Source organism: Rhinopithecus roxellana, chromosome 22 (genome assembly GCF_007565055.1).
Source record: "Rhinopithecus roxellana isolate Shanxi Qingling chromosome 22, ASM756505v1, whole genome shotgun sequence".
Taxonomy (NCBI): domain Eukaryota; kingdom Metazoa; phylum Chordata; class Mammalia; order Primates; family Cercopithecidae; genus Rhinopithecus; species Rhinopithecus roxellana.
The window spans coordinates 6655915-6675433 of NC_044570.1; the positions used below are offsets into that span (position 1 = coordinate 6655915).

At 50.8% G+C, this 19519-nt stretch overlaps 1 protein-coding gene across 10 annotated transcripts in view; it reads left to right on the forward strand.

The window, feature by feature from the left end:
* P2RY8 (P2Y receptor family member 8) overlaps positions 1–19164 on the forward strand; it is a 71375-nt gene extending 52211 nt beyond the window's left edge. For 2 of the 10 annotated variants that reach the window (XM_030926250.1, XM_030926251.1), the window contains 2 exons: positions 3080–3142; positions 15881–19164. In XM_030926250.1, the coding sequence (XP_030782110.1) occupies positions 15905–16984 (1080 nt within the window). In that variant the 5' untranslated portion in view covers positions 3080–3142; positions 15881–15904 and the 3' untranslated portion in view covers positions 16985–19164. Of the gene's footprint in view, positions 1–3079; positions 3143–14293; positions 14744–15648 lie in introns of those variants that run through there. The other 8 variants (XM_030926246.1, XM_030926247.1, XM_030926252.1 and 5 more) reach the window with 5 other exon arrangements.
* Positions 19165–19519: the final 355 nt, after the last annotated feature.

The following is a 19519-nucleotide window of genomic DNA, read 5'->3' on the forward strand; positions in this document are numbered from 1 at the left end:
CAGCTTTGGGTTTAAAGGAGCCCAGCTTTGGGTTTAAAGGAGCCCAGCTTTGGGTTTAAAGGAGGTCAGCTTTGGGTTTAGGAGAGCCCAGCTCTGTGGTTAAGGGACCTTAGCTTTGGGTTTAAAGGAGCCCAGCTTTGGGTTTTGGGGAGCTCAGCTTTGCATCTAAGGGAGCCCCTCTTTGGGTCCTGAGCCTCTTTTTGAGTCTGAGGGAGGGCAGCTTTGGGTTTTAAGAAAGGCCTGCTTTGGATCTAAGGGAACCCAGCTTTGACTTCAGACAGGAACGAGATAGTTGAGAGCCTCTCGGTTTCATCTCTGGAGTCTTTCTGTTTGGCTGCTCTGCTGGGCGCACGGCTGGAAACAGGGTGAGTAGAATCCACCTAATGACAAAGTATCATGAGGCAAGTCAGCGTCAATGAACCCTGAGCAATGATCTTTAAACAGAGAACGGCTGTTAGGAACTCGAGCCTGCAAACCTTCCTCTCACCTGTCTCTCATCTGTTAAACAAACCTCTCTGCGGTAACCCCCCAAAACCATTACCACTGAGGCTCGGTAATGGCAGAAGTGCTTAAATTTCAGAAGACGTGCTATTTGCACATTCTTCTTTTACAGCACGGCAGGGCCCACACGTCAACCACTGGGTTTTTTTTTCATTTTTGGTTTTTTTTTCACTGAAAGGCATTTCATGTTAATTAGCTTAATTCCACGTACGGTGGCTTTCTGCTTTCCAGAGCAAGGCAGATGTTGCAGCTGCTGTTCAGACATCCCCACCCAGAGAGGTGTGTGCACGGGAGAGTACTTGGAAATTTTAAAAAACAGCCATCGTACACACACACACACACACACTTTCATTTTGTTTTAAAAAGGGCTACTTGTGTTTCTCAGAATCCGCGCTCTGGCCCGTGGTGAAGCCCTCCGCTATATACTCTGAGAATGAGATATAGAAATCAGAGAAACGCGGCCGCTGCCTATGCAGAGAACACAGCTCCAAATCGTCATGGCTGTCCGCGGAGGACAGCATGCAAATCTCGCTGGGCAAACTGTCTGTTTTGTTGGGTTATGCAATAGAGGAAAATCAACGCAGAGCGACAGAACTCAGAGCATTTCCTATGCATTTTTGTGCTTAGCTACGAGGATTCTTGCCTTGTGATCTGAGGCGGACGCAGGCAGGTCGTCTCTTCCCCCGACGCCTGCCAGCTGCCGGTTCACTGGGGTTGGCAGCTCACTTTGAAGTCAGTAGAACACACAGTTCGTTCAGAGGCAGGTGTTACCACAGTAACAGGGGTCACCGGGTCTACAAAGATGGGGAACTTTGAGGGTGCGAGGGATGGAGGCTGGGCTCCCCTAAACCCAAAGCTGGACTCTCCTAATCCCAAAACTGAGTTCTCCTAAACCCAAAGCTGGACTCTGCTAATCCCAAAGCTGAGTTCTCCTAAACCCAAAGCTGGGCTCCCCTAAACCCAAAGCTGGACTCTCCTAATCCCAAAGCTGGGCTCCCCTAAACCCAAAGCTTGAAGAAAATGTGACTACATGGCCGGGCATGGGGACTCACGCCTGTGATCGCAGCACTTTGGGAGGTCAAGGCAGGTGGATCACCTGAGGTCGGGAGTTTGAGACCAGCCTGACCAACATGGAGAAACCCAGTCTCTACTAAAAATAACAAAACTTAGCCAGGCATGGTGGCAGGTGCCTGTCAGCTACTCTGGAGGCTGAGGCAGGAGAATGACTGGAACCCGGGAGGCGGAGGTTGCAGGGAGCCAAGATTGCACCATTGCCCTCCAGCCTGGACCACAGAGCAAGATTCAATCTCATGAAAAAATAAAAAAAAGAAGAAAATCTGATTGCAGGCTGCACAGTGACCTCAAAGTCAGAGCGTGCAGGGACTCTCTTCTTGTGACCAGACTTCAATGAGAGTTCCGGTATCTCATCCGTTGGCATCTCTAGATCTTAGTCTTAGTCATCTCAAGACCCGTCGCCTGGCACGTCTCGGCGGTATTCATTTGCAATTCCCCGATGAGTTACGACGTGGAGTGATTTTTCGTAGGCGAATTTACCACCTGCAAAGCATCTTTGGTGAGGTGGCCCGTGTTTAAATGGGGCTGTTTTCCAGTGGTTGAGTCTGAAGAGTTTTTTGGGCATATTTTGCATACTGGTTCTTTGTCTTACAAAAAGTTCTTTTTTAAAAAATTTTTACTATAAAGTTCTGGGATACATGTGCAGAACGCGCAGGTTTGTTGCACAGGTGTACACGTGCCATGATGGTTTGCTGCACCTGTCAACCTGTCATGTACATTAGGTATTTCTCCTAACGCTCTCCCTCCTCTTGCCCCCCACCCCCCGACAGGCCCCAGTGTACAATGTTCCCCTCCCTGTGTCCCTGTGTCCTCATTGTTCAACTCCCACTGATGAGTGAGAACATGCGGTGTTTGGTTCTCTGTTCCTCTCTTAGTTTCTGAGAAGGATGGCTTCCAGCTTCATCTATGTCCCTGCAAAGGACATGAACTCATCTTTTTTTTTTTTTTCGTTTGAGCCAGGGCCTTGCTCTGTCAACCAAGCTGGGGGCCGGGGGTGGCTGTGGTACGATGATTGTTCACTGCAGCCTCAACCTCTGGGCCCCAAGAGATCCTCCTGTCTCAGTCCCCTGTGTAGCTGGGACTCCAGGTGTACGCCACCATGCCCAGCTAATATTTTTAAATTGTTTGTATAGACAAGCTCCGTCTTTTTTTTTTTTTTTTTTTTTTTTTATGACGGAGTCTCACTCTGTCGCCCAGGCTGGAGTGCAGTGGTGCAATCTCAGCTCACTGCAACCTCTGCCTCCTCGGTTCAAGCAATTCTCCTGCCTCAGCCTCCTGAGAAGCTGGGATAACAGGCGCCCGCCACCATGCCCAGCGCATTTTTGTGTTTTTAATGGAGACAAGGTTTCTCCACGTTAACCAAACTGGTCTCCAACTCCTGACCTCATGATCCACCGCCTTGGCCTCCCAAAGTGCTAGGATTACAGGCGTGAGACAGACAAGCTCTCACTTTGTGGCCCACGCTGCTTTCACACTCCTGAGCTCAAGCGTTTCTCCTGCCTAGGCCTCCCCAAGTGCTGGAATTACAGGCGTGAGCCGCTGCACCTGACCACACACTGATTACCAGGTACGTGTTTTGAAAATATCTTCTTCATGCCTGTGACTTCTCATTCCATTCAGTGTCTTTTGCAGACCAGACGCTTTTGGCATTATTATTATTATTATTATTATTATTATTATTATTATTTTTGAGACAGAGTCTCATTCTGTTGCTCAGGCTGGAGTGCAGTGCTGCAATCTCGGCTCACTGCAACCTCTCCCTCCAGGATTCAAGTGATTCTCCTGCCTCAGCCTCCCAAGTAGCTGGCACTACAGGCACATGCCACCATACCTGGCTAATTTTTACATTTTTAGTAGAGACGGAGTTTTGCCACGTTGGCCAGGCTGGTCTCGAACTCCTGACCTAAGGTGATCTGCCTGCCTTGGCCTCCCAAAGTGCTGGGATTACAGGCATGAGCCACTGCACCCGGCTCAGACCAGACATTTTTAACATGAACAAAGTCCAACTTTTCAATCATTTCTTTCCCAGATGCTGCCTTTGTTGTGGTGCCTAAAAAGTCATCACCACCAGACCTGAGATCAATTAGATTCTCTTCTCTACTATCTTCTAGAAGTTTTCTAGTTTTGTGTTTTATATTGAGGTCTGTTAGCGAATGCCTGTAATCCCAACACTTTGAGAGGCCAAGGAGGGCGGATCATTGGAGCCCAGGTGAGATGGCACCACTGTACTCCAGCCTGGGTGACCATGTGAAACTGTCTCAACAACCAAAAAAAGGACAGTGGCGTATTCGCTAAAAGACACCTAGATTTAAGCATAGAGTGCCTAGAAATAAAACCACACAAATATAATCAGTTCCTGTGACGTGCACATATTTATGACCATCACACAAATATAATCAGTTCCTGTGATGTGCACATATTTATGACCATCCCATTAACAAGACAGAGTCAAAAGGCCCAGGAGATAATGTCTAACAAAGTCATGTCCCAAAAAGGACACCCGTGGTCAATCAATGTAGAAACATGCCAGCCTGTCTGGGCACAGGGGTTCATGCCTGTCATCCCAGCACTTTGGGAGGTCGAGGTGGGCAGATTAGCTGAGGTCAGGAGTTCGAGACCAGCCTGACCAACGTGGTGAAACCCCATCACTATTAAAAATACAAGAATTGGCCGGGTACGGTGGCTTACACCTGTAATCTCAGCACTTTGGGAGGCCAAGGCAGGCAGATCACAAGGTCAGGAGATTGAGACCATCCTGGCTAATACAGTGAAACCCCATCTCTACTAAAAATACAAAAAACTAGTCAGGCGTGGTGGCGGGCGCCTGTAGTCCCAGCTACTCGGAGGCCGAGGCAGAAGAATGGCGTGAACCCAGGAGGCGGAGCTTGCAGTGAGCCGAGATCGCGCCACTGCACTCCAGCCTGGGCAACACATTGAGGCTCCATCTCAAATAATAATAATAATAATAATAATTACAAGAATTAGCTAGTGTGGTGGAGCACACCTGTAATCCCAGCTACTCAGGAGGCTGAGGTGGGAGAACTGCTTGAACCCGGGAGGCGCAAAGCTTCTTTGAGCCAAGGTCATGCCACTGCACTCCAGCCCGGGTGACAGAGGGAAACTCTGACTCAGCCAGAAAAAAGAAAGAAAGAAAGAAAGAAACATGTCAACCTCTGTTGCTGTGATGAAAATATAAGTTGAAACCTCTCACCCTTCAGGCAAATTGCTGTCACCCTTGTTGATGAAGGTATGAGAATGAGCGTTGCCCTTGTCTATTAGCCGCAAGCACCTATTGGTGCAATTTACTGGGGGAACTATTTGGTGATACTGCCTCTGTTTCTGTCTTCTGAAAGGAATTGTAGAGAGTCAATATAATTTATTCCTTCAATGTTGGGGAAAATGCATCAGTAAACCCATCGGGGCCTGGAGCCTTTTGTTTGGGAAGGTTATTAAATTATTGATTCAATTTCTTTAAGAGATATAGGCTTACTCAGATTGGCTATTTCCTGTTGTGTGAGTTGTCAGATTGTGTCCTTTTGTTCTTTTCATCTAGGTGATCGATTTTATGGGCACAGAATTGTGTTAATATTTCTTTATGAGCTTTTGAATGTCCGTGGGATCTGTCGTGATGTCTCCTCTTTCATTTGCAGTATTAGTAACTTGTGTTCTCACTCTTTGTTGTTGTTGTTAGCCTGGCCAGAAGCTTGTTAGTCTCATTGATTGCTATTTCAAAGAACAAGCCTATGGTTTTGTTGATTTTTGCCTATTGACTTGCTGTTTTCAATTCCACTGATTTCTGTCCTTTATGAATTTTCTGTTTTCAAATTCATTGATTTATCCTCTAATCCATTATTTATGATTTATTTATTTCTTCTTCCATTAGATTTAATTTGCTCTTCTTTTTCTAGTTTCTTGAGGTGGAAACTTAAATCATTGATTTTAGATCTTACTTCCTTTCTAATACAGGCATTCAATTTAAAATATGCACACCCTTCACATCAGCCGTTCTTCTCCTAGAAATCTATCCTAGAAAATGTTCTCACAGGTATGCACAAAAATACTTACAGAGGAGGGTGTGTAAGCACAGGCTGAAGCAGAATTGATCCATCCAAATCCTCTCACTGTGGAGCATATGGTTAGAGACACCACAAGACATTCACAAAGGTGGTGACGGGTGTATGTCCTACCAGAAGAATAAAACTCACTTGTGTCTGGAAGGAGGCTCCAGAGCAAAGGAGCTCCCAGAGGTTACTTCTGAAGGGGAGTGGGAACTGGAGGGGAAAGATATGAAGACAAACATGAATACAGAGCTCTCTATTTCCCTTTATTCTTTTACTCATAACAAGGTGTGTATGTGTTCTGTAATTGGAAGGTCTAAACATTAAACCAAAGTTGAAAACTCAGTGGTGTTTGGAAGTTCAGAAGAGGTTGCATCTGCTTCTGTGGGTGAGGGGACTTGGGAACATGCCTGGAAGGGGTGGTATGAACCCTGGTTTTGTTAGGATAAGTTGCAGTTCAGTGGGAAGGGACCACTGGAAAGGCAGACAGCAGGGGGCGGGAGGCTTCTGGTATATTCCATGATAGTCTTTGCACCCTGAGCCCACCACCTAGCCTCTCTGTTTTCCCAGCGCCTGCTATCTATGGTCACATAAAAAGAAACCTGTGCCGGGCGCAGTGGCTCACACCTGCAATACCAGCACTTTGGGAGGCCGAGGAGGGCGGATCATGAGGTCCGGAGTTCAAGACCAGCCTGACCAACATGTTGAAACCCCATCTCTATTAAAAATACAAAAATTAGCCAGGCGTGGTGGCAGGTGTCTGTAATCCCAGCTACTCAGGAGACTGAGGCAGGAGAATCGCTTGAACTCGGGAGGCAGAGGTTGCAGTGAGCCAAGATCGCACCACTGCACTCCAGCCTGGGCAACAGAGCAAGACTCTGTCTCATAAATAAATACATAAATAAATAAATAATACCTGTGTCACTTCAGCTTCCCATACTGAAAACCTCCAATTTCTTCCTACTTCCTCCCTCCCAAAAGCACTTGTCTGTCACCCTACAACCTCTCTGCAATCTCTTACCTACAGTCTGCCTTCTGCAATCTCTCTGGTTATGGGATCCCTGTTTGCAAAAGATATGTTGGTCATAATTTCTGCTTCCCTGCTGTGCCTACACACACACACACACACACACACACACACACACACCCCTGCAAGTGCCATTTTCATTTTAAAAGCATTGGTGTCCATCATACAGAGAAATGCGTAGGATTGGAAACAGGAGATACCAAAGGAAGGTTCCAGAGGAATCAAGAACTTCTCTTTGTCATTGCTTCTAGCCACAGCTCTGACGTCTGACCCCACTCCAGCCCAGGGACCAAGAGATGTTTTAGCCCATGTTCCTTATGTCTTCCTGAAGACCAGGTCTCCTCCTTTATGATGGAGTGGGAGGTCCATGACGGCAAGACAATGAGGGGCACGTGCAGGCGTTTTAAGGAATCATTCTTCATCCACAGCTAGTCACTAACCATGATGAGACCACTGTCTCTTTCCGTGACACCAACTCCTTGCTAGGACCCTCTCCCTGGGGTCCTTTCTCTCCCTGAAAGTCTCTTGCAGACGTTCTTTGGAAAGTACTCCTGAGCTCTGTGTGTTGGCTGAAGACTGTTCTTTTCACACAGTTGCTTGAGGGCAGGTTTCTCAGCCTCGGCACTGCTGACATTTCACGCCAGATCATCCTCCGTGGTGGGGCCATCCTGTGTACTGTGGGGCGTTGAGCAGTGTCCCTGGAATCTACCCACCAGATGCCAGGAGCATCTTCCCGATTATCATACCTAAATCATTCACATTTGCAAACCATTGAATGGATAGATAATTGATGCATAGATAAATAATTGATAGATGATTGATGAGCACATATATGTGATTGTTAGATAACTGATACACAGATGATAAGTAGATGTAATTAATAGATAATCGGTTGGTAGGTAATGGATATGGATAGATGGATAGACGACAGATCTGTAGAAAGATGATTGATTTATAATTGATACGTGATAGATATGATTGCTAGATAGATAAGTAATTGATAGAAGACTGATAGATAGACAGATGATTGATTGATAGACAATTGATATAGATAGATGATAGATCATTGGTTGCAAGATGATTGGCTGATTGATAGATAATTGATATAGACAGACAATAGATGATGGATGGATGACAGGGGATTGATAGACAAATGGATTCATGGATAGATAGATGGCGAATTTCTTTTTTTTTTTTTTTTGAGATGGAATCTCACTCTGTCACCCAGGCTGGAGTGCAGTGGCACGATCTCAGCTCACTGTAACCTCTGCCTCCCAGGTTCAAGCAATTCTCCTGCCTCAGCCTCCTGAGTAGCTAGGATTACAGGTGCCCGCCAACACACCCGTCTAATTTTTGTATTTTTAGTAGAGATGGGGCTTCACCATGTTGGCCAAGCTGGTCTCAAACTCCTGACCTCAGGTGATCCACCCACCTCAGCCTCCCAAAGTGCTGAGATTACAGGCGTGAGCCACCGCACCGGGCCAATGGTGAATTTCTTATGCTCAGGCCAGGTTGTCACCCTCAGCACTGTAGATATTTGAGGCTGGATGGTTCTCTGTGGTGGGGCCCTCCTGTGCACGGTAGGGTGCTGAGCGCCAACCCTGGGCTCCACCCACCAGATCCTAGTAGCATCCTTCCTTAAGTTGTGACAACCAGAGATGTCTCCGACATTTCCAACTATTCTTGAGGCTGGGGGAAGCCTTTTAGGTGACCCTTGTTCTTCTAGACCTGGCATCAGTCACCCTCAGCTACTTCTCAAACATCTACATGACCCATTATATTTCTTTTTTTTTTTTTTTTTTTGAGGTGGAGTCTCGCTCTGTCGCCCAGGCTGGAGTGCAGTGGCACGATCTCGGCAGACTGCCAGCTCCACCTCCCTGGTTCATGCCATTCTCCTGCCTCAGCCTCCCAAGTAGCTGGGACTACAGGCGCCCACCACCACGCCCAGCTAATTTTTGTTGTTGTTGTTGTGGTTGTATTTTTAGTAGAGACAGGGTTTCACTGTGTTAGCCAGGATGGTCTTGATCTCCTGACCTAGTGATCCACCTGCCTCGGCCTCCCAAAGTGCTGGGATTACAGGTGTGATCCACTGCGCCCGGCCGACCCATTATATTTCTAAATCGATATCAAGGACTCTTGCTCAAACACGTCTGGGTGCGCTAACAGTGACCCTGAGACCACATTGTAAGATCCTGAACAACCTGGTCATGGGAGATGTCCCAAAGCTGGATTCTTCCCATTCACCTAAATACTGATCCATCCATCCACCCATCCACCCACTCACTCACTCATCCATTCACAAATGCACCCATCATTCACCCACCCTTCCACCCACCCATCCATCTACCCATCCCCATCCATTCATCATCGATCCACCCACCCATCCACCCACTCATCCATCTATCCACCCATCCCTCCACCCACCCACCCACCTACTCATCTATACATCTTCCCATCCATCTATCCATCAACCCATCAATTCATCCACCCACACATCCATTCACCTAAATACTGATCCATCCATCCATCCATCCACCCATCCACCCACCCCCTCACTCATCCATTCACAACCATCCATCCACCCATCCACCCACCCACTCACTCATCCATTCACAAACCCACCCACCATCTATCCACCCACCCATCCATCTACCCATCCCCATCCATTTATCATCCATCCACCCACCCATCCACCCAGTCATCCATCTATCCACCCATCCATCCATCCACCTACTCATCTATACATCTTCCCATCCATCTACCCATCAATCCATCAATTCATCCACCCACACATCCAGCTGTCTAAACACTGATCCATCCATCCACCCATCCACCCACCCACCCACTCACTCATCCATTCACAATCATCCATCCACCCATCCACCCACCCACTCACTCACTCATCCATTCACAAACCCACCCACCATCTATCCACCCACCCATCCATCTACCCATCCCCATCCATTCATCATCCATCCACCCACCCATCCACCCACTCATCCATCTATCCACCCATCCATCCACCCATCCATCCACCTACTCATGTATGCATCCTCCCATCCACCTACCCATCAACCCATCAATTCATCCACCCACACATCCATTCACTTAAATACTGATCCATCCATCCACCCATCCACTGACCTACCCACCCACCATTCATCCACACATTCACCCTCCCACCCACCCACCCTTCCATGCACTCCATGCATCCATCCATCCATCCATCCATCCATCCATCCATCCATCCATCCACCCATCCATCTGCCCACCCAGGCACTCATCCACTCAGCCACCCATTCATCCATTCATCCATCCATCCACCCACCTATGTACCCATTCATCCACCCATCTATGCATCTACCCATCCATCCACCCACCCATCCATGCATGTATTCACCCATCTACCCATCCACCCACTCTCATCTCTGTCTTCATCTTCCCATGCCTTCTCTCTGTGTCTGTGCCTAAATTTCTCTTTCTCCTAAGGACACCAGTGAATTCTGTTAGGGCCTCTCACTACTCTATTATGACCGCATTTTTGACTTCAGGAATGACATAGCCACAGACCCTATTTCTAAGTAAGGAATGGCCATAATAAGGAGAGTATCATGCAGGGTGTGGTCCACGACAACTTCCTCCTATGTGATCAAAGTAGGCAATTCAAGCCAGCATCCGTTTTGATTGTCTTCCAGCACCACAGCTCCAACAAAGGGCCATTTGCTGCTTTTGGCGTTTAGGGCCTCCCGAGGCCGCCCTATCAAAAGAACCACAAACTGGGTGGTGCAAACACCCCAGAAACCCAGAAAGGAGAGCAGATGACAAGCACGGGGCTGGCTTGTGACTCCTTAGGGCTGGGCCCTCTCGCTCCCCTGTGTGCTCAGTACTTGGAGACAGCCCCCAACACTCAGGAAAGAGGGGTTGTTGTAGCTAGAAGACAGCAGCTGTCAAAAAGGGTCTGTCACCAGCATGCCATCCCTGCTGCCAATGAGGGGTTGCTTTTTGTCTCTTTGGCATCCCAATCCTGTAAGGTCCACCCTGAACAAGACTGTAGGATTCCTGCTCTCTGCATCTGAACCCTTCAGAAAGGGGTTCCCAGGGCTGGGAATAGGGCAGAGCAGCTCCAAGAATCAGGAACACGCCGGGCACAGTGGCTCACACCTGTCATCCCAGCATTTTGGGAGGCTGAGGTAGGCGGATCATGTGAGGTCAGGAGTTTGAGACCAGCCTGGCCAACATGATGAAACCCCATCACTACTAAAATTACAAAAAAAAAAAAGGGCTGGGCACGATGGCTCACGTCTGCAATCCCAGCACTTTGGGAGGCCGAGGAGGGTGGATCACCTGAGGTCAGCAGTTCGCAACCATCCTGGCTAACACGGTGAAACCCCTTCTCTACTAAAAATACAAAAATTAGCTGGGTGTGGTGGCGGGAGCCTGTAGCCCCAGCTACTCGGGAGGCTGAGGCAGGAGAATTGCTTGAACCCGGGAGGCGGAGGTTGCAGTGAGCTGTGATCACACCGTTGCACTCCAGCCTGGGCAAAAAGAGTGAAACTCCGTCTCAAAAAGAAAAAAAAAATTCCAAAAAAAATTAGCCAGGCGTGGTGGCGGGTTCCTGTAGCCCCAGCTACCTAGGAGGCTGAGGCAGGAGAATCGCTTGAACCCAGGAGGCGGAGGTTGCAATGAGCTGAGATCACACCGTTACACTCCAGCCTGGGCAAAATGAGGGAAACTCTGTCTCAAAAAGAAAAAAGAATTACAAAAAAATTAGCCAGGCGTGGTGGCGGGTTCCTGTAGCCCCAGCTACCCAGGAGGCTGAGGCAGGAGAATCGCTTGAACCCGGGAGGCGGAGGTTGCCATGAGCCGAGATCGTGCCACTGCACTCCAGCCTGAGCAACAGAGCAAGACTCTGTCTCAATAAAAAAAAAAAAAAATCAGAAAGAACCAAAATGTCCATCCACAGAGGATGAATACACAGAATTTGTCTATCCATACAGTGGACAATTTTTTTATTTATATAAATAATATTTGTATTTGTATTTTGCCCCCCAAAAGCTGTTTTTTAAAAGACCTGGTTATACAAATGATGGTATTTGACAACTGAGGGAATAGATAATTAAAATATTCATGTTACCACATTAATAGACCTAAAGAAAAATGTGATTATTTTCATAGATGCTGAAAAGGACTTTCATAAAATTTTAATAACCATTTCTGATTAAAAAAACGCATGTTTTATATTAATTCATAGACTCTTACCATTGCAAAGCACATATATCTCATTATGGACTTACATTTCTTCTTTTTTTTATTATTATACTTTAAGTTCCAGGGTACATGTACACAATGTACAGGTTTGTTACATAGGTATCCATGTGCCATGTTGGTGTGCTGCACCCATTAACTGGTCATTTACATGAGGTATATCTCCTAATGCTATCCCTCCCCGCTCCCCACAACAGGCCCCGGTGTGTGATGTTCCCCTTCCTGTGTCCAAGTGATCTCATTGTTCAGTTCCCACCTATGAGTGAGAACATGCAGTGTTTGGTTTTCTGTTCTTGTGTTAGTTTGCTGAGAATGATGGTTTCCAGCTGCATCCATGTCCCTGCAAAGGACATGAACTCATCCATTTTGATGGCTGCATCGTATTCCATGGTGTCTATATGCCCACACAATGGACTATTTTGCAGCCACTAAGAGGACTTAAGCTCTGACACAGACTCCTGTGTGGATGAACTTTGAAGACTCCAGGCTCAGGGACAGAGGCTGGACACAAAAGATCACATATTGTCGAATTTTCTTCTTATAAAATGTCTAGAATAGGCAAATCCACAGAGACCAGAAGCAGATTTGAGGTTGACAGGGGCTAAGGACAGGAAACAACAGGATTGACAGTTGTGGGGTTCTGAAGGGTTTTTGTTTTGCATTGTGTTGTTTTGTTTTGAAATGGAGTTTCGCTTTTGTGGCCCAGGCTTGAGTGCAATGGTGTGATCTCAGCTCACTGCAACCTCTGGCCCCCACCCTGGTTCAAGCGATTCTCCTGCCTCAGCCTCCGGAGTAGCTGGGACTACAGGCACCTGCCACCGCGCTATTTTTTTTTGTGTTATTTTTTAGTAGAGATGGGGTTTCACCATGTTAGCCAGGATGGTCTCGACCTCCTGACCTCAGGTGATCCACCCGCCTCAGCCTCCCAAAGTGCTGGGATTATAGGTGTGAGCCACCACGCCAGGCTGGTAAAGCTGTTTTTAGAAGAAATAAATGAGAGGGCTGGGAGAGATACACACAGACCCTCAACAGGCGAGAAACGTTCCTGGATGCATTGCTGCCAGACAGGTATGCATTTTCCTGCAAAGCGTAAGAAAAAGGGTCCAACCTGGCCAGGCATGGTGGCTCACACCTGTCATCCCAGCACTTTGGGAGGCCGAGGCCATTGGATCACCTGAGGTCAGGAGTTCAAGACCAGGCTCGCTAACATGGTAAAACCCCGTCTCTACTCAAAATACAAAAATTAGCCAGGCGGGGTGGCGGGCGCCTCTAGTCCCAGCTCCTTGGGAGGCTGAGGCAGGAGAATCATTTGAACTCGAGAGGCAGAGGTTGCAGTGAGCCGAGATCACGCCACTGCACCCCAGCCTGGGTGACAGAGTGCCAAAAAAAAAAAAAAAGAAAAGAAAAGAAAAAGAGGGTCCAACTTGCAGCCCCTGAGCGCCCACCTGTGGTCGGTCCGTTGCTTCAGACCATTCAGTGCCCAGATATTTCTGGAAAGCCACCTCTGCAGGCCAGACACCGCCAAGAGCAACCGTTGTACTCATTTTGTAAAATTTCCATCCTGCCGCCCCAGCCTCGGCGGGACCCAAACCGCAAGCCGGTGGTGCCTCTTGTGTCAGGGCAGCTGGTGACAGTTAGAGGTAATTTCTTGATTAATCACCCGTGTTGCTCAGCAGTCCTGCCTGGCTGTCTTCCCTGGGGGCTGTCCAGTGGCCACAGGGGACAGACCCGAAATTACAACACATCTGGCTGCGAAGGGACTGCTTGCTGGATGGTCAGACCACACAGGTACAGACAGGAGGGTGGCTGGGTGAGGCCGCCATTGCAGGACTTCCAACAGCACGTGATGGTTCAATGTGTGCGAGGCACAGCTGCCTACCTGGAGAGTTAAAGCCACAAATTCCAGCCCAGGTGTGGTGGCTCAGGCCTGTAATCCCAACATTTTGGGAGGCCGAGGCAGGAGGATTGCTTGAAGCCAGGAGTTTGAGACCAGCCTGGGCAACGTAGCAAAACCCCATGTCTACCAAAAATAAAAATATTAGCTGGGCATGGCGGCATGCACCTGTAGTCCCAGCTACTCAGGAGGATTGCTTGAAGCCAGGAGTTTGAGCCCAGCCTGGGCAACATAGCAAAACCCCATGTCTATCAAAAATAAAAATATTAGCTGGGCATGGTGGTACTCTCACCTGTAGTCCCAGCTACTCAGGAGGCTAAGGCAGGAGGATTGCTTGATGCCAGAAGTTTGAGACCAGCCTGGGCAACATGGCAAAACCCCATGTCTACCAAAAATAAAAATATTAGCTGGGCATGGTGGCATGCACCTGTAGACCCAGCTACTCAGGAGGCTGAGGCAGGAGGATTGCTTGAGGCCAGGCATTGGAGGCTGCAGTGAGTTACATTTGCACCACTGCCCTCCAGCCTGGGCAACAAAGCAAGACCCCATCTCAAAAACAAACAAAAGAACAATTCCAGGGCTGTTTCCAGTTCTGTCCACTTTACATTCTCGAAATAAAAATAGTGTCCCTTTGACAGACACATTTTTCATCAGCAGTTCATGGCTCAAGCGTCTCTCCTTCCAGACGTTCCCCCACGGCCACAGCAGGCGGAACCCCAAGAAGGAAGGGTCTGCTTTTTCTCCTGAAGCCATAGGTGGCCGGAGGTGCCCAGCTGGCCGTGGGGGGCGGTGCTGACACGTGCATAACCGTAGGTTTCACACCTGGGCACGTCCAGGCGGGCCACGGAACTTCTCCCTGAAACTGAAATGAAAGCTCTGGGCCATTTGAAAACCAGTTTGAGGAAGCTGTTCGTGCAGCAGTTGGTAAGAAGTCACAGGTCTCCTCTGGAGGAAGAAAGAGCAGGGTGGAGCCTGGGGCTGACATGGGTGTTAAAAGCTAGAAAGACGCTGGAGGTCTCCCGGCGTTCGGATTGTTTTCTGCCGCTAGATGCTTTGTGGGAGGAATGTCCCTGAAATGAAACGATTAACACCCAGGGGCCGACGGTCCCTTTGTGGTTTCCATCCATGGGGGACGGTGAGGGAGGCGTGAGGTCTGTACAACAATGCGTTCAACCTGCCCAAGGTCACCACAGACCCCGCTCTGGATCTGCTAAGAGTCTCAGCCTGTGACATGGACCAAGGTCTCCAATGACCTCCCTGATCCAAGGAAGGAGGGGAGGGAGGGAGGGAGGGGAGGGAAGGAAGGAAGGAAGGAAGGGAGGGAGGGAGGGAGAAGAGAGTGAGGGGGGAAAGAAGGAATGAAGGAGGGAGGGAAGAGAAGGAAGGATGGGAGGGAAGGAGGAAAGAAAGGAGGGAGGGAAGGAAGGAGAGAGGAGAAAAAAGGAAGGTAGGAAGGAAGGGAGAAAGGGAGGAAGGAGGGAGGGAAGGAAGGAGGGAAGGAAGGGAGGAGGGAAAGGAGGAAAGAGGGAGGGAGGGAAGGAAGGAATGAAGGAAGCAGGGAGGGAAGAGAAGAAACGATGGGAGGGAAGGAAGGAAAGAGGAGAAAGAGGAAAGATGGAAGGTAGGAAGGGAGAAAGGGAGGAAGAGAGGGAAAGAAGGAAGGAAGGATGGAAAGGAAGAAAGAGAAGGAAGGGAGGGAGGAGTGAGGGAAGGAAGGGTAGGAAGAAGGGAGGGAAGGGGAGAAAAGAAAGGAAGGGAAGGAAGGAAGGAGGGAAGAAGAGAAGGTAGGAGGGAGGGAGAGAAAGGAGGAGGGAGGAGGAAGGAAGAAGAAAGGGGAGAAGAGAGGAAAGAAGAAAATGACCGGGGGTGAAGAAAGGAAGCAGGCAGGCAGGGAAAGAAAGGAGAGGGAAGGAGGGAGGAAGGGCGGGAGGCATGGAGGAGACAGGGAGCCTTGCTAACGCCTTTCCCCGCCCTCCTTGGTCCCCAGGAGCGACGCTCAGGAGCCCCCGGGGCAGCCACCTCCCCACCTGCGCCCCTGAGCCGCGCACCCTTCCCTTGCAGAGCCCGGGCGAGGACCCCTCCAGGATGCAGGTCCCAAACAGCACCGGCCCGGACAACGCCACGCTGCAGATGCTCCGGAACCCGGCGATCGCGGTGGCCCTGCCCGTGGTGTACTCGCTGGTGGCGCTGGTCAGCATCCCGGGTAACCTCTTCTCCCTGTGGGTCCTGTGCCGTCGCATCGGGCCCAAATCCCCGTCGGTCATCTTCATGATCAACCTGAGCGTCACGGACCTGATGCTGGCCAGCGTGCTGCCTTTCCAAATCTACTACCATTGCAATCGGAACCACTGGGTGTTCGGGGTGCTGCTGTGCAACGTGGTGACCGTGGTCTTTTACGCAAACATGTACTCCAGCATCCTCACCATGACGTGCATCAGCGTGGAGCGCTTCCTGGGGGTCCTGTACCCGCTCAGCTCCAAGCGCTGGCGCCGGCGTCGTTACGCGGTGGCCGCGTGTGCCGGGACCTGGCTGTTGCTCCTGGCCGCCCTGTCCCCGCTGGCGCGCACCGACCTCACCTACCCGGTGCACGCCCTGGGCATCGTCACCTGCTTCGATGTGCTCAAGTGGACCATGCTCCCCAGCGTGGCCATGTGGGCCGTGTTCCTCTTCACCATCTTCATCCTGCTGTTCCTCATCCCCTTCGTGGTCACCGTGGCCTGTTACACGGCCACCATCCTCAAGCTGTTACGCACGGAGGAGGCGCACGGCCGGGAGCAGCGGAGGCGCGCGGTGGGCCTGGCCGTGGTGGTCCTGCTGGCCTTTGTCACCTGCTTCGCCCCCAACAACTTCGTGCTCCTGGCGCACATCGTGGGTCGCCTGTTCTATGGCAAGAGTTACTACCACGTCTACAAGCTCACGCTGTGTCTCAGCTGCCTCAACAACTGTCTGGACCCGTTTGTGTATTACTTTGCCTCCCGGGAATTCCAGCTGCGCCTGCGGGAATATTTGGGCTGCCGTGGGGTGTCCAGAGACTCCCTGGACACGCGCCGCGAGAGCCTCTTCTCTGCCAGGACCACGTCCGTGCGCTCCGAGGCCGGTGCGCACCCCGAAGGGCTGGAGGGAGCCCCCAGGCCCGGCCTCATGAGGCAGGAGAGTGAGTTCTGAGTTCCCCGGGGTGCAGCTTGGAGAGCCAAGGGCGCATGGAGAGGCCACCGTGCCAGAGGTTCAGGGAGAACAGCTGCGTTTCTCCCAGGCACTGCAGAGGCACCCGTGAGGGTCTCCAGGTTTCACTGAGGGTGGAGAAATCAGCAAAGCCCAGCGGGGCACAAGGCGCTCTGTTACGCTGCAGAGGGGGCCTCTGCCTCTCTGTGCCATGCACGAGACAGCGTGTGCCACCATGCCCGGCTGATTTTTGTATTTTTTTTTAGTAGAGCCGGGGTGTCCACCCCCGAGCTCCTTAGACACTCCTCATACCTGTCGGTCCCTGAGCATGGACATTTAACCAGCCCCACTCCCTCTGCCACTGGATTTCTGGATATCCTCCCTGGGCGACCTGCCAGCCCCATTCCCAGCTCCTCTCCTTGCTGACATCGTCCCTTAGCTGTGGTTCTGGCCTTCTCTATTCTCCCCCAGAGGTGCTGGTCTCCCTAGCGCGGTGCACACCGAAATTGCTGTTGATTTCACTCAGGGCCACTGTGGTGGCTGTGGTTGGAATTCTTCCTTCAGAGGAACAAGGACAGATGTATTAATTCATCTCTGATGACTCCGGGAGCACCTGAGGTTCCTGCAAGTCAACTACTCCCGTGTTCCCCACGTCCCCTCCCTGCCCCATCCCACCCCCCGACCCTGGAGCTGACCACGGTGATTTTTGGCACGGTTGTTCCGACCTGGCTTGGAGGGCGCCCCCACCCCTATTCTGCTTCTGTGAATCCCTGATAGGAAAGGAGGTCCCATCAGATCCCTGGAACACCATCAGGCCTCCCTGACTCAGGACGAGGACCTCGGAGGCCCAGGTGTGCAAAGGAGGCTCCATGAGATGGAGCCCATCCCAACCCAAGGGTGCAGCTTGATTCCGGAGTTCCCCGCCTTCTGCCCATTGTCTGCGTCCTTTTCCCCCCCTGGCGAGTCCATCTGGAGTCCGGGGAGCAGGCAACTGGCCTGACCCGTCAGACCGTTTGGAGATCAAGCACCGGACGCAGGTGTGGACCCCAGGAACCTGCAGGGGTGTCGGTCGCTGGGCCCCCTCCATGCTGTGTGGGTGGTGAGCAGGCTGTGTGTTTGTCTTTTTTCTTCTGCACGGGACGTGCCTGCACCAGCCCCAATACCTGAGCTGGTTTAGGGTAAAGAAGAGCTCTGTCTCCCCACGGGCCTCCGAACAGCACAGGGAATTGGATTCCTGGCTCTCTTGGATGAGAAAGACCATTCTGGAGGCGGGAATGGGAGAGCCGGCCATCTGCCCAGGGTCTCTGCATCTCCATAGTGGGTGGCCTCGGATGCCCAGCCCCTCCCTTTCTGTGCACTGGGGACACCGATGGAGGCCAAAGCTGCTTGCTGTTCAGAGGCCCTCTGTTGGCGCCTCTCTCCTGCCATCATCACCATGGAAGGAAAACAGAGATGGCTCAGCAATGAATTCAATCCTTCCCAAAACCCGTGTCCACCCGGAACATCAGCATATGGGACCATGTTTGAAAATCGGCTCTTTACAAATGTAACGAAGTAAGGCGGGGCCATCCTGCATTTACAATGGGCCCCATCCAGTGTCCCTGTGAGAGACGGAAGAGGAGACACTGACACCGAGGAGGAGGCCACGTGGAGACGGAGGCAGAGACTGGAGTGATGCGGCCACAAGCCCAGGGACGCCTGGAGCCCCCAGGAGCTGGGAGAGGCAGGAAGGATCCTCCCCTAGAGCTTTCCAGGGAGAGTGGCCCTGAGACACCTGGACCTCAAATTTCTGGTCTCTAGGATTGGAGGAGGATAAACTTGTGTTCAGTTCCCAGTTTCTAGGAATTCATTTCAACAGCCCCAACCAATGCACACACGCACTGAATCTACTCTGACATCCTGGAACTGTGATGTGGACCAGTGCAATGTGCTGGTTCCCGGGTGGGTCATTTCGGGAGGCCCGCTGTGCCCCAGGCTGGATCCCAGGGAGTGCTGTGTGTGTGTATGTGTGTGTGTGTGTGTGAGCAATAAAGCTTTTTAACCACCTGGGTGCAGGCGGACTGAGTCTGAAAAAGAGAGTCATCGGGCCGGGCGCGGTGGCTCAAGCCTGTCATCCCAGCACTTTGGGAGGCCGAGACGGGCGGATCACGAGGTCAAGAGATCGAGACCATCCTGGCTAACACGGTGAAACCCCGTCTCTACTAACAAATACAAAAAAACTAGCCGGGCGAGGTGGCGGGTGCCTGTAGTCCCGGCTACTCGGGAGGCTGAGGCAGGAGAATGGTGTCAACCCAGGAGGCGGAGCTTGCAGTGAGCTGAGATCGCGCCACTGTACTCCAGCCTGGGCGACTGAGTGAGACTCCGTCTCAAAAAGAAAAAAAAAAAAGAGAGTCATCGAAGGGAGATGGGGTGGGGCCGTTTTACAGGATTTGGGTAGATAAAGGAAAATTACAGTCAAAAGGGGTTGTTCTCTGGCAGGCAGGGGTGTGGGTCACAAGGTGCTCAGCGGGGGAGCTTTTGAGCCAGGATGAGCCAGGA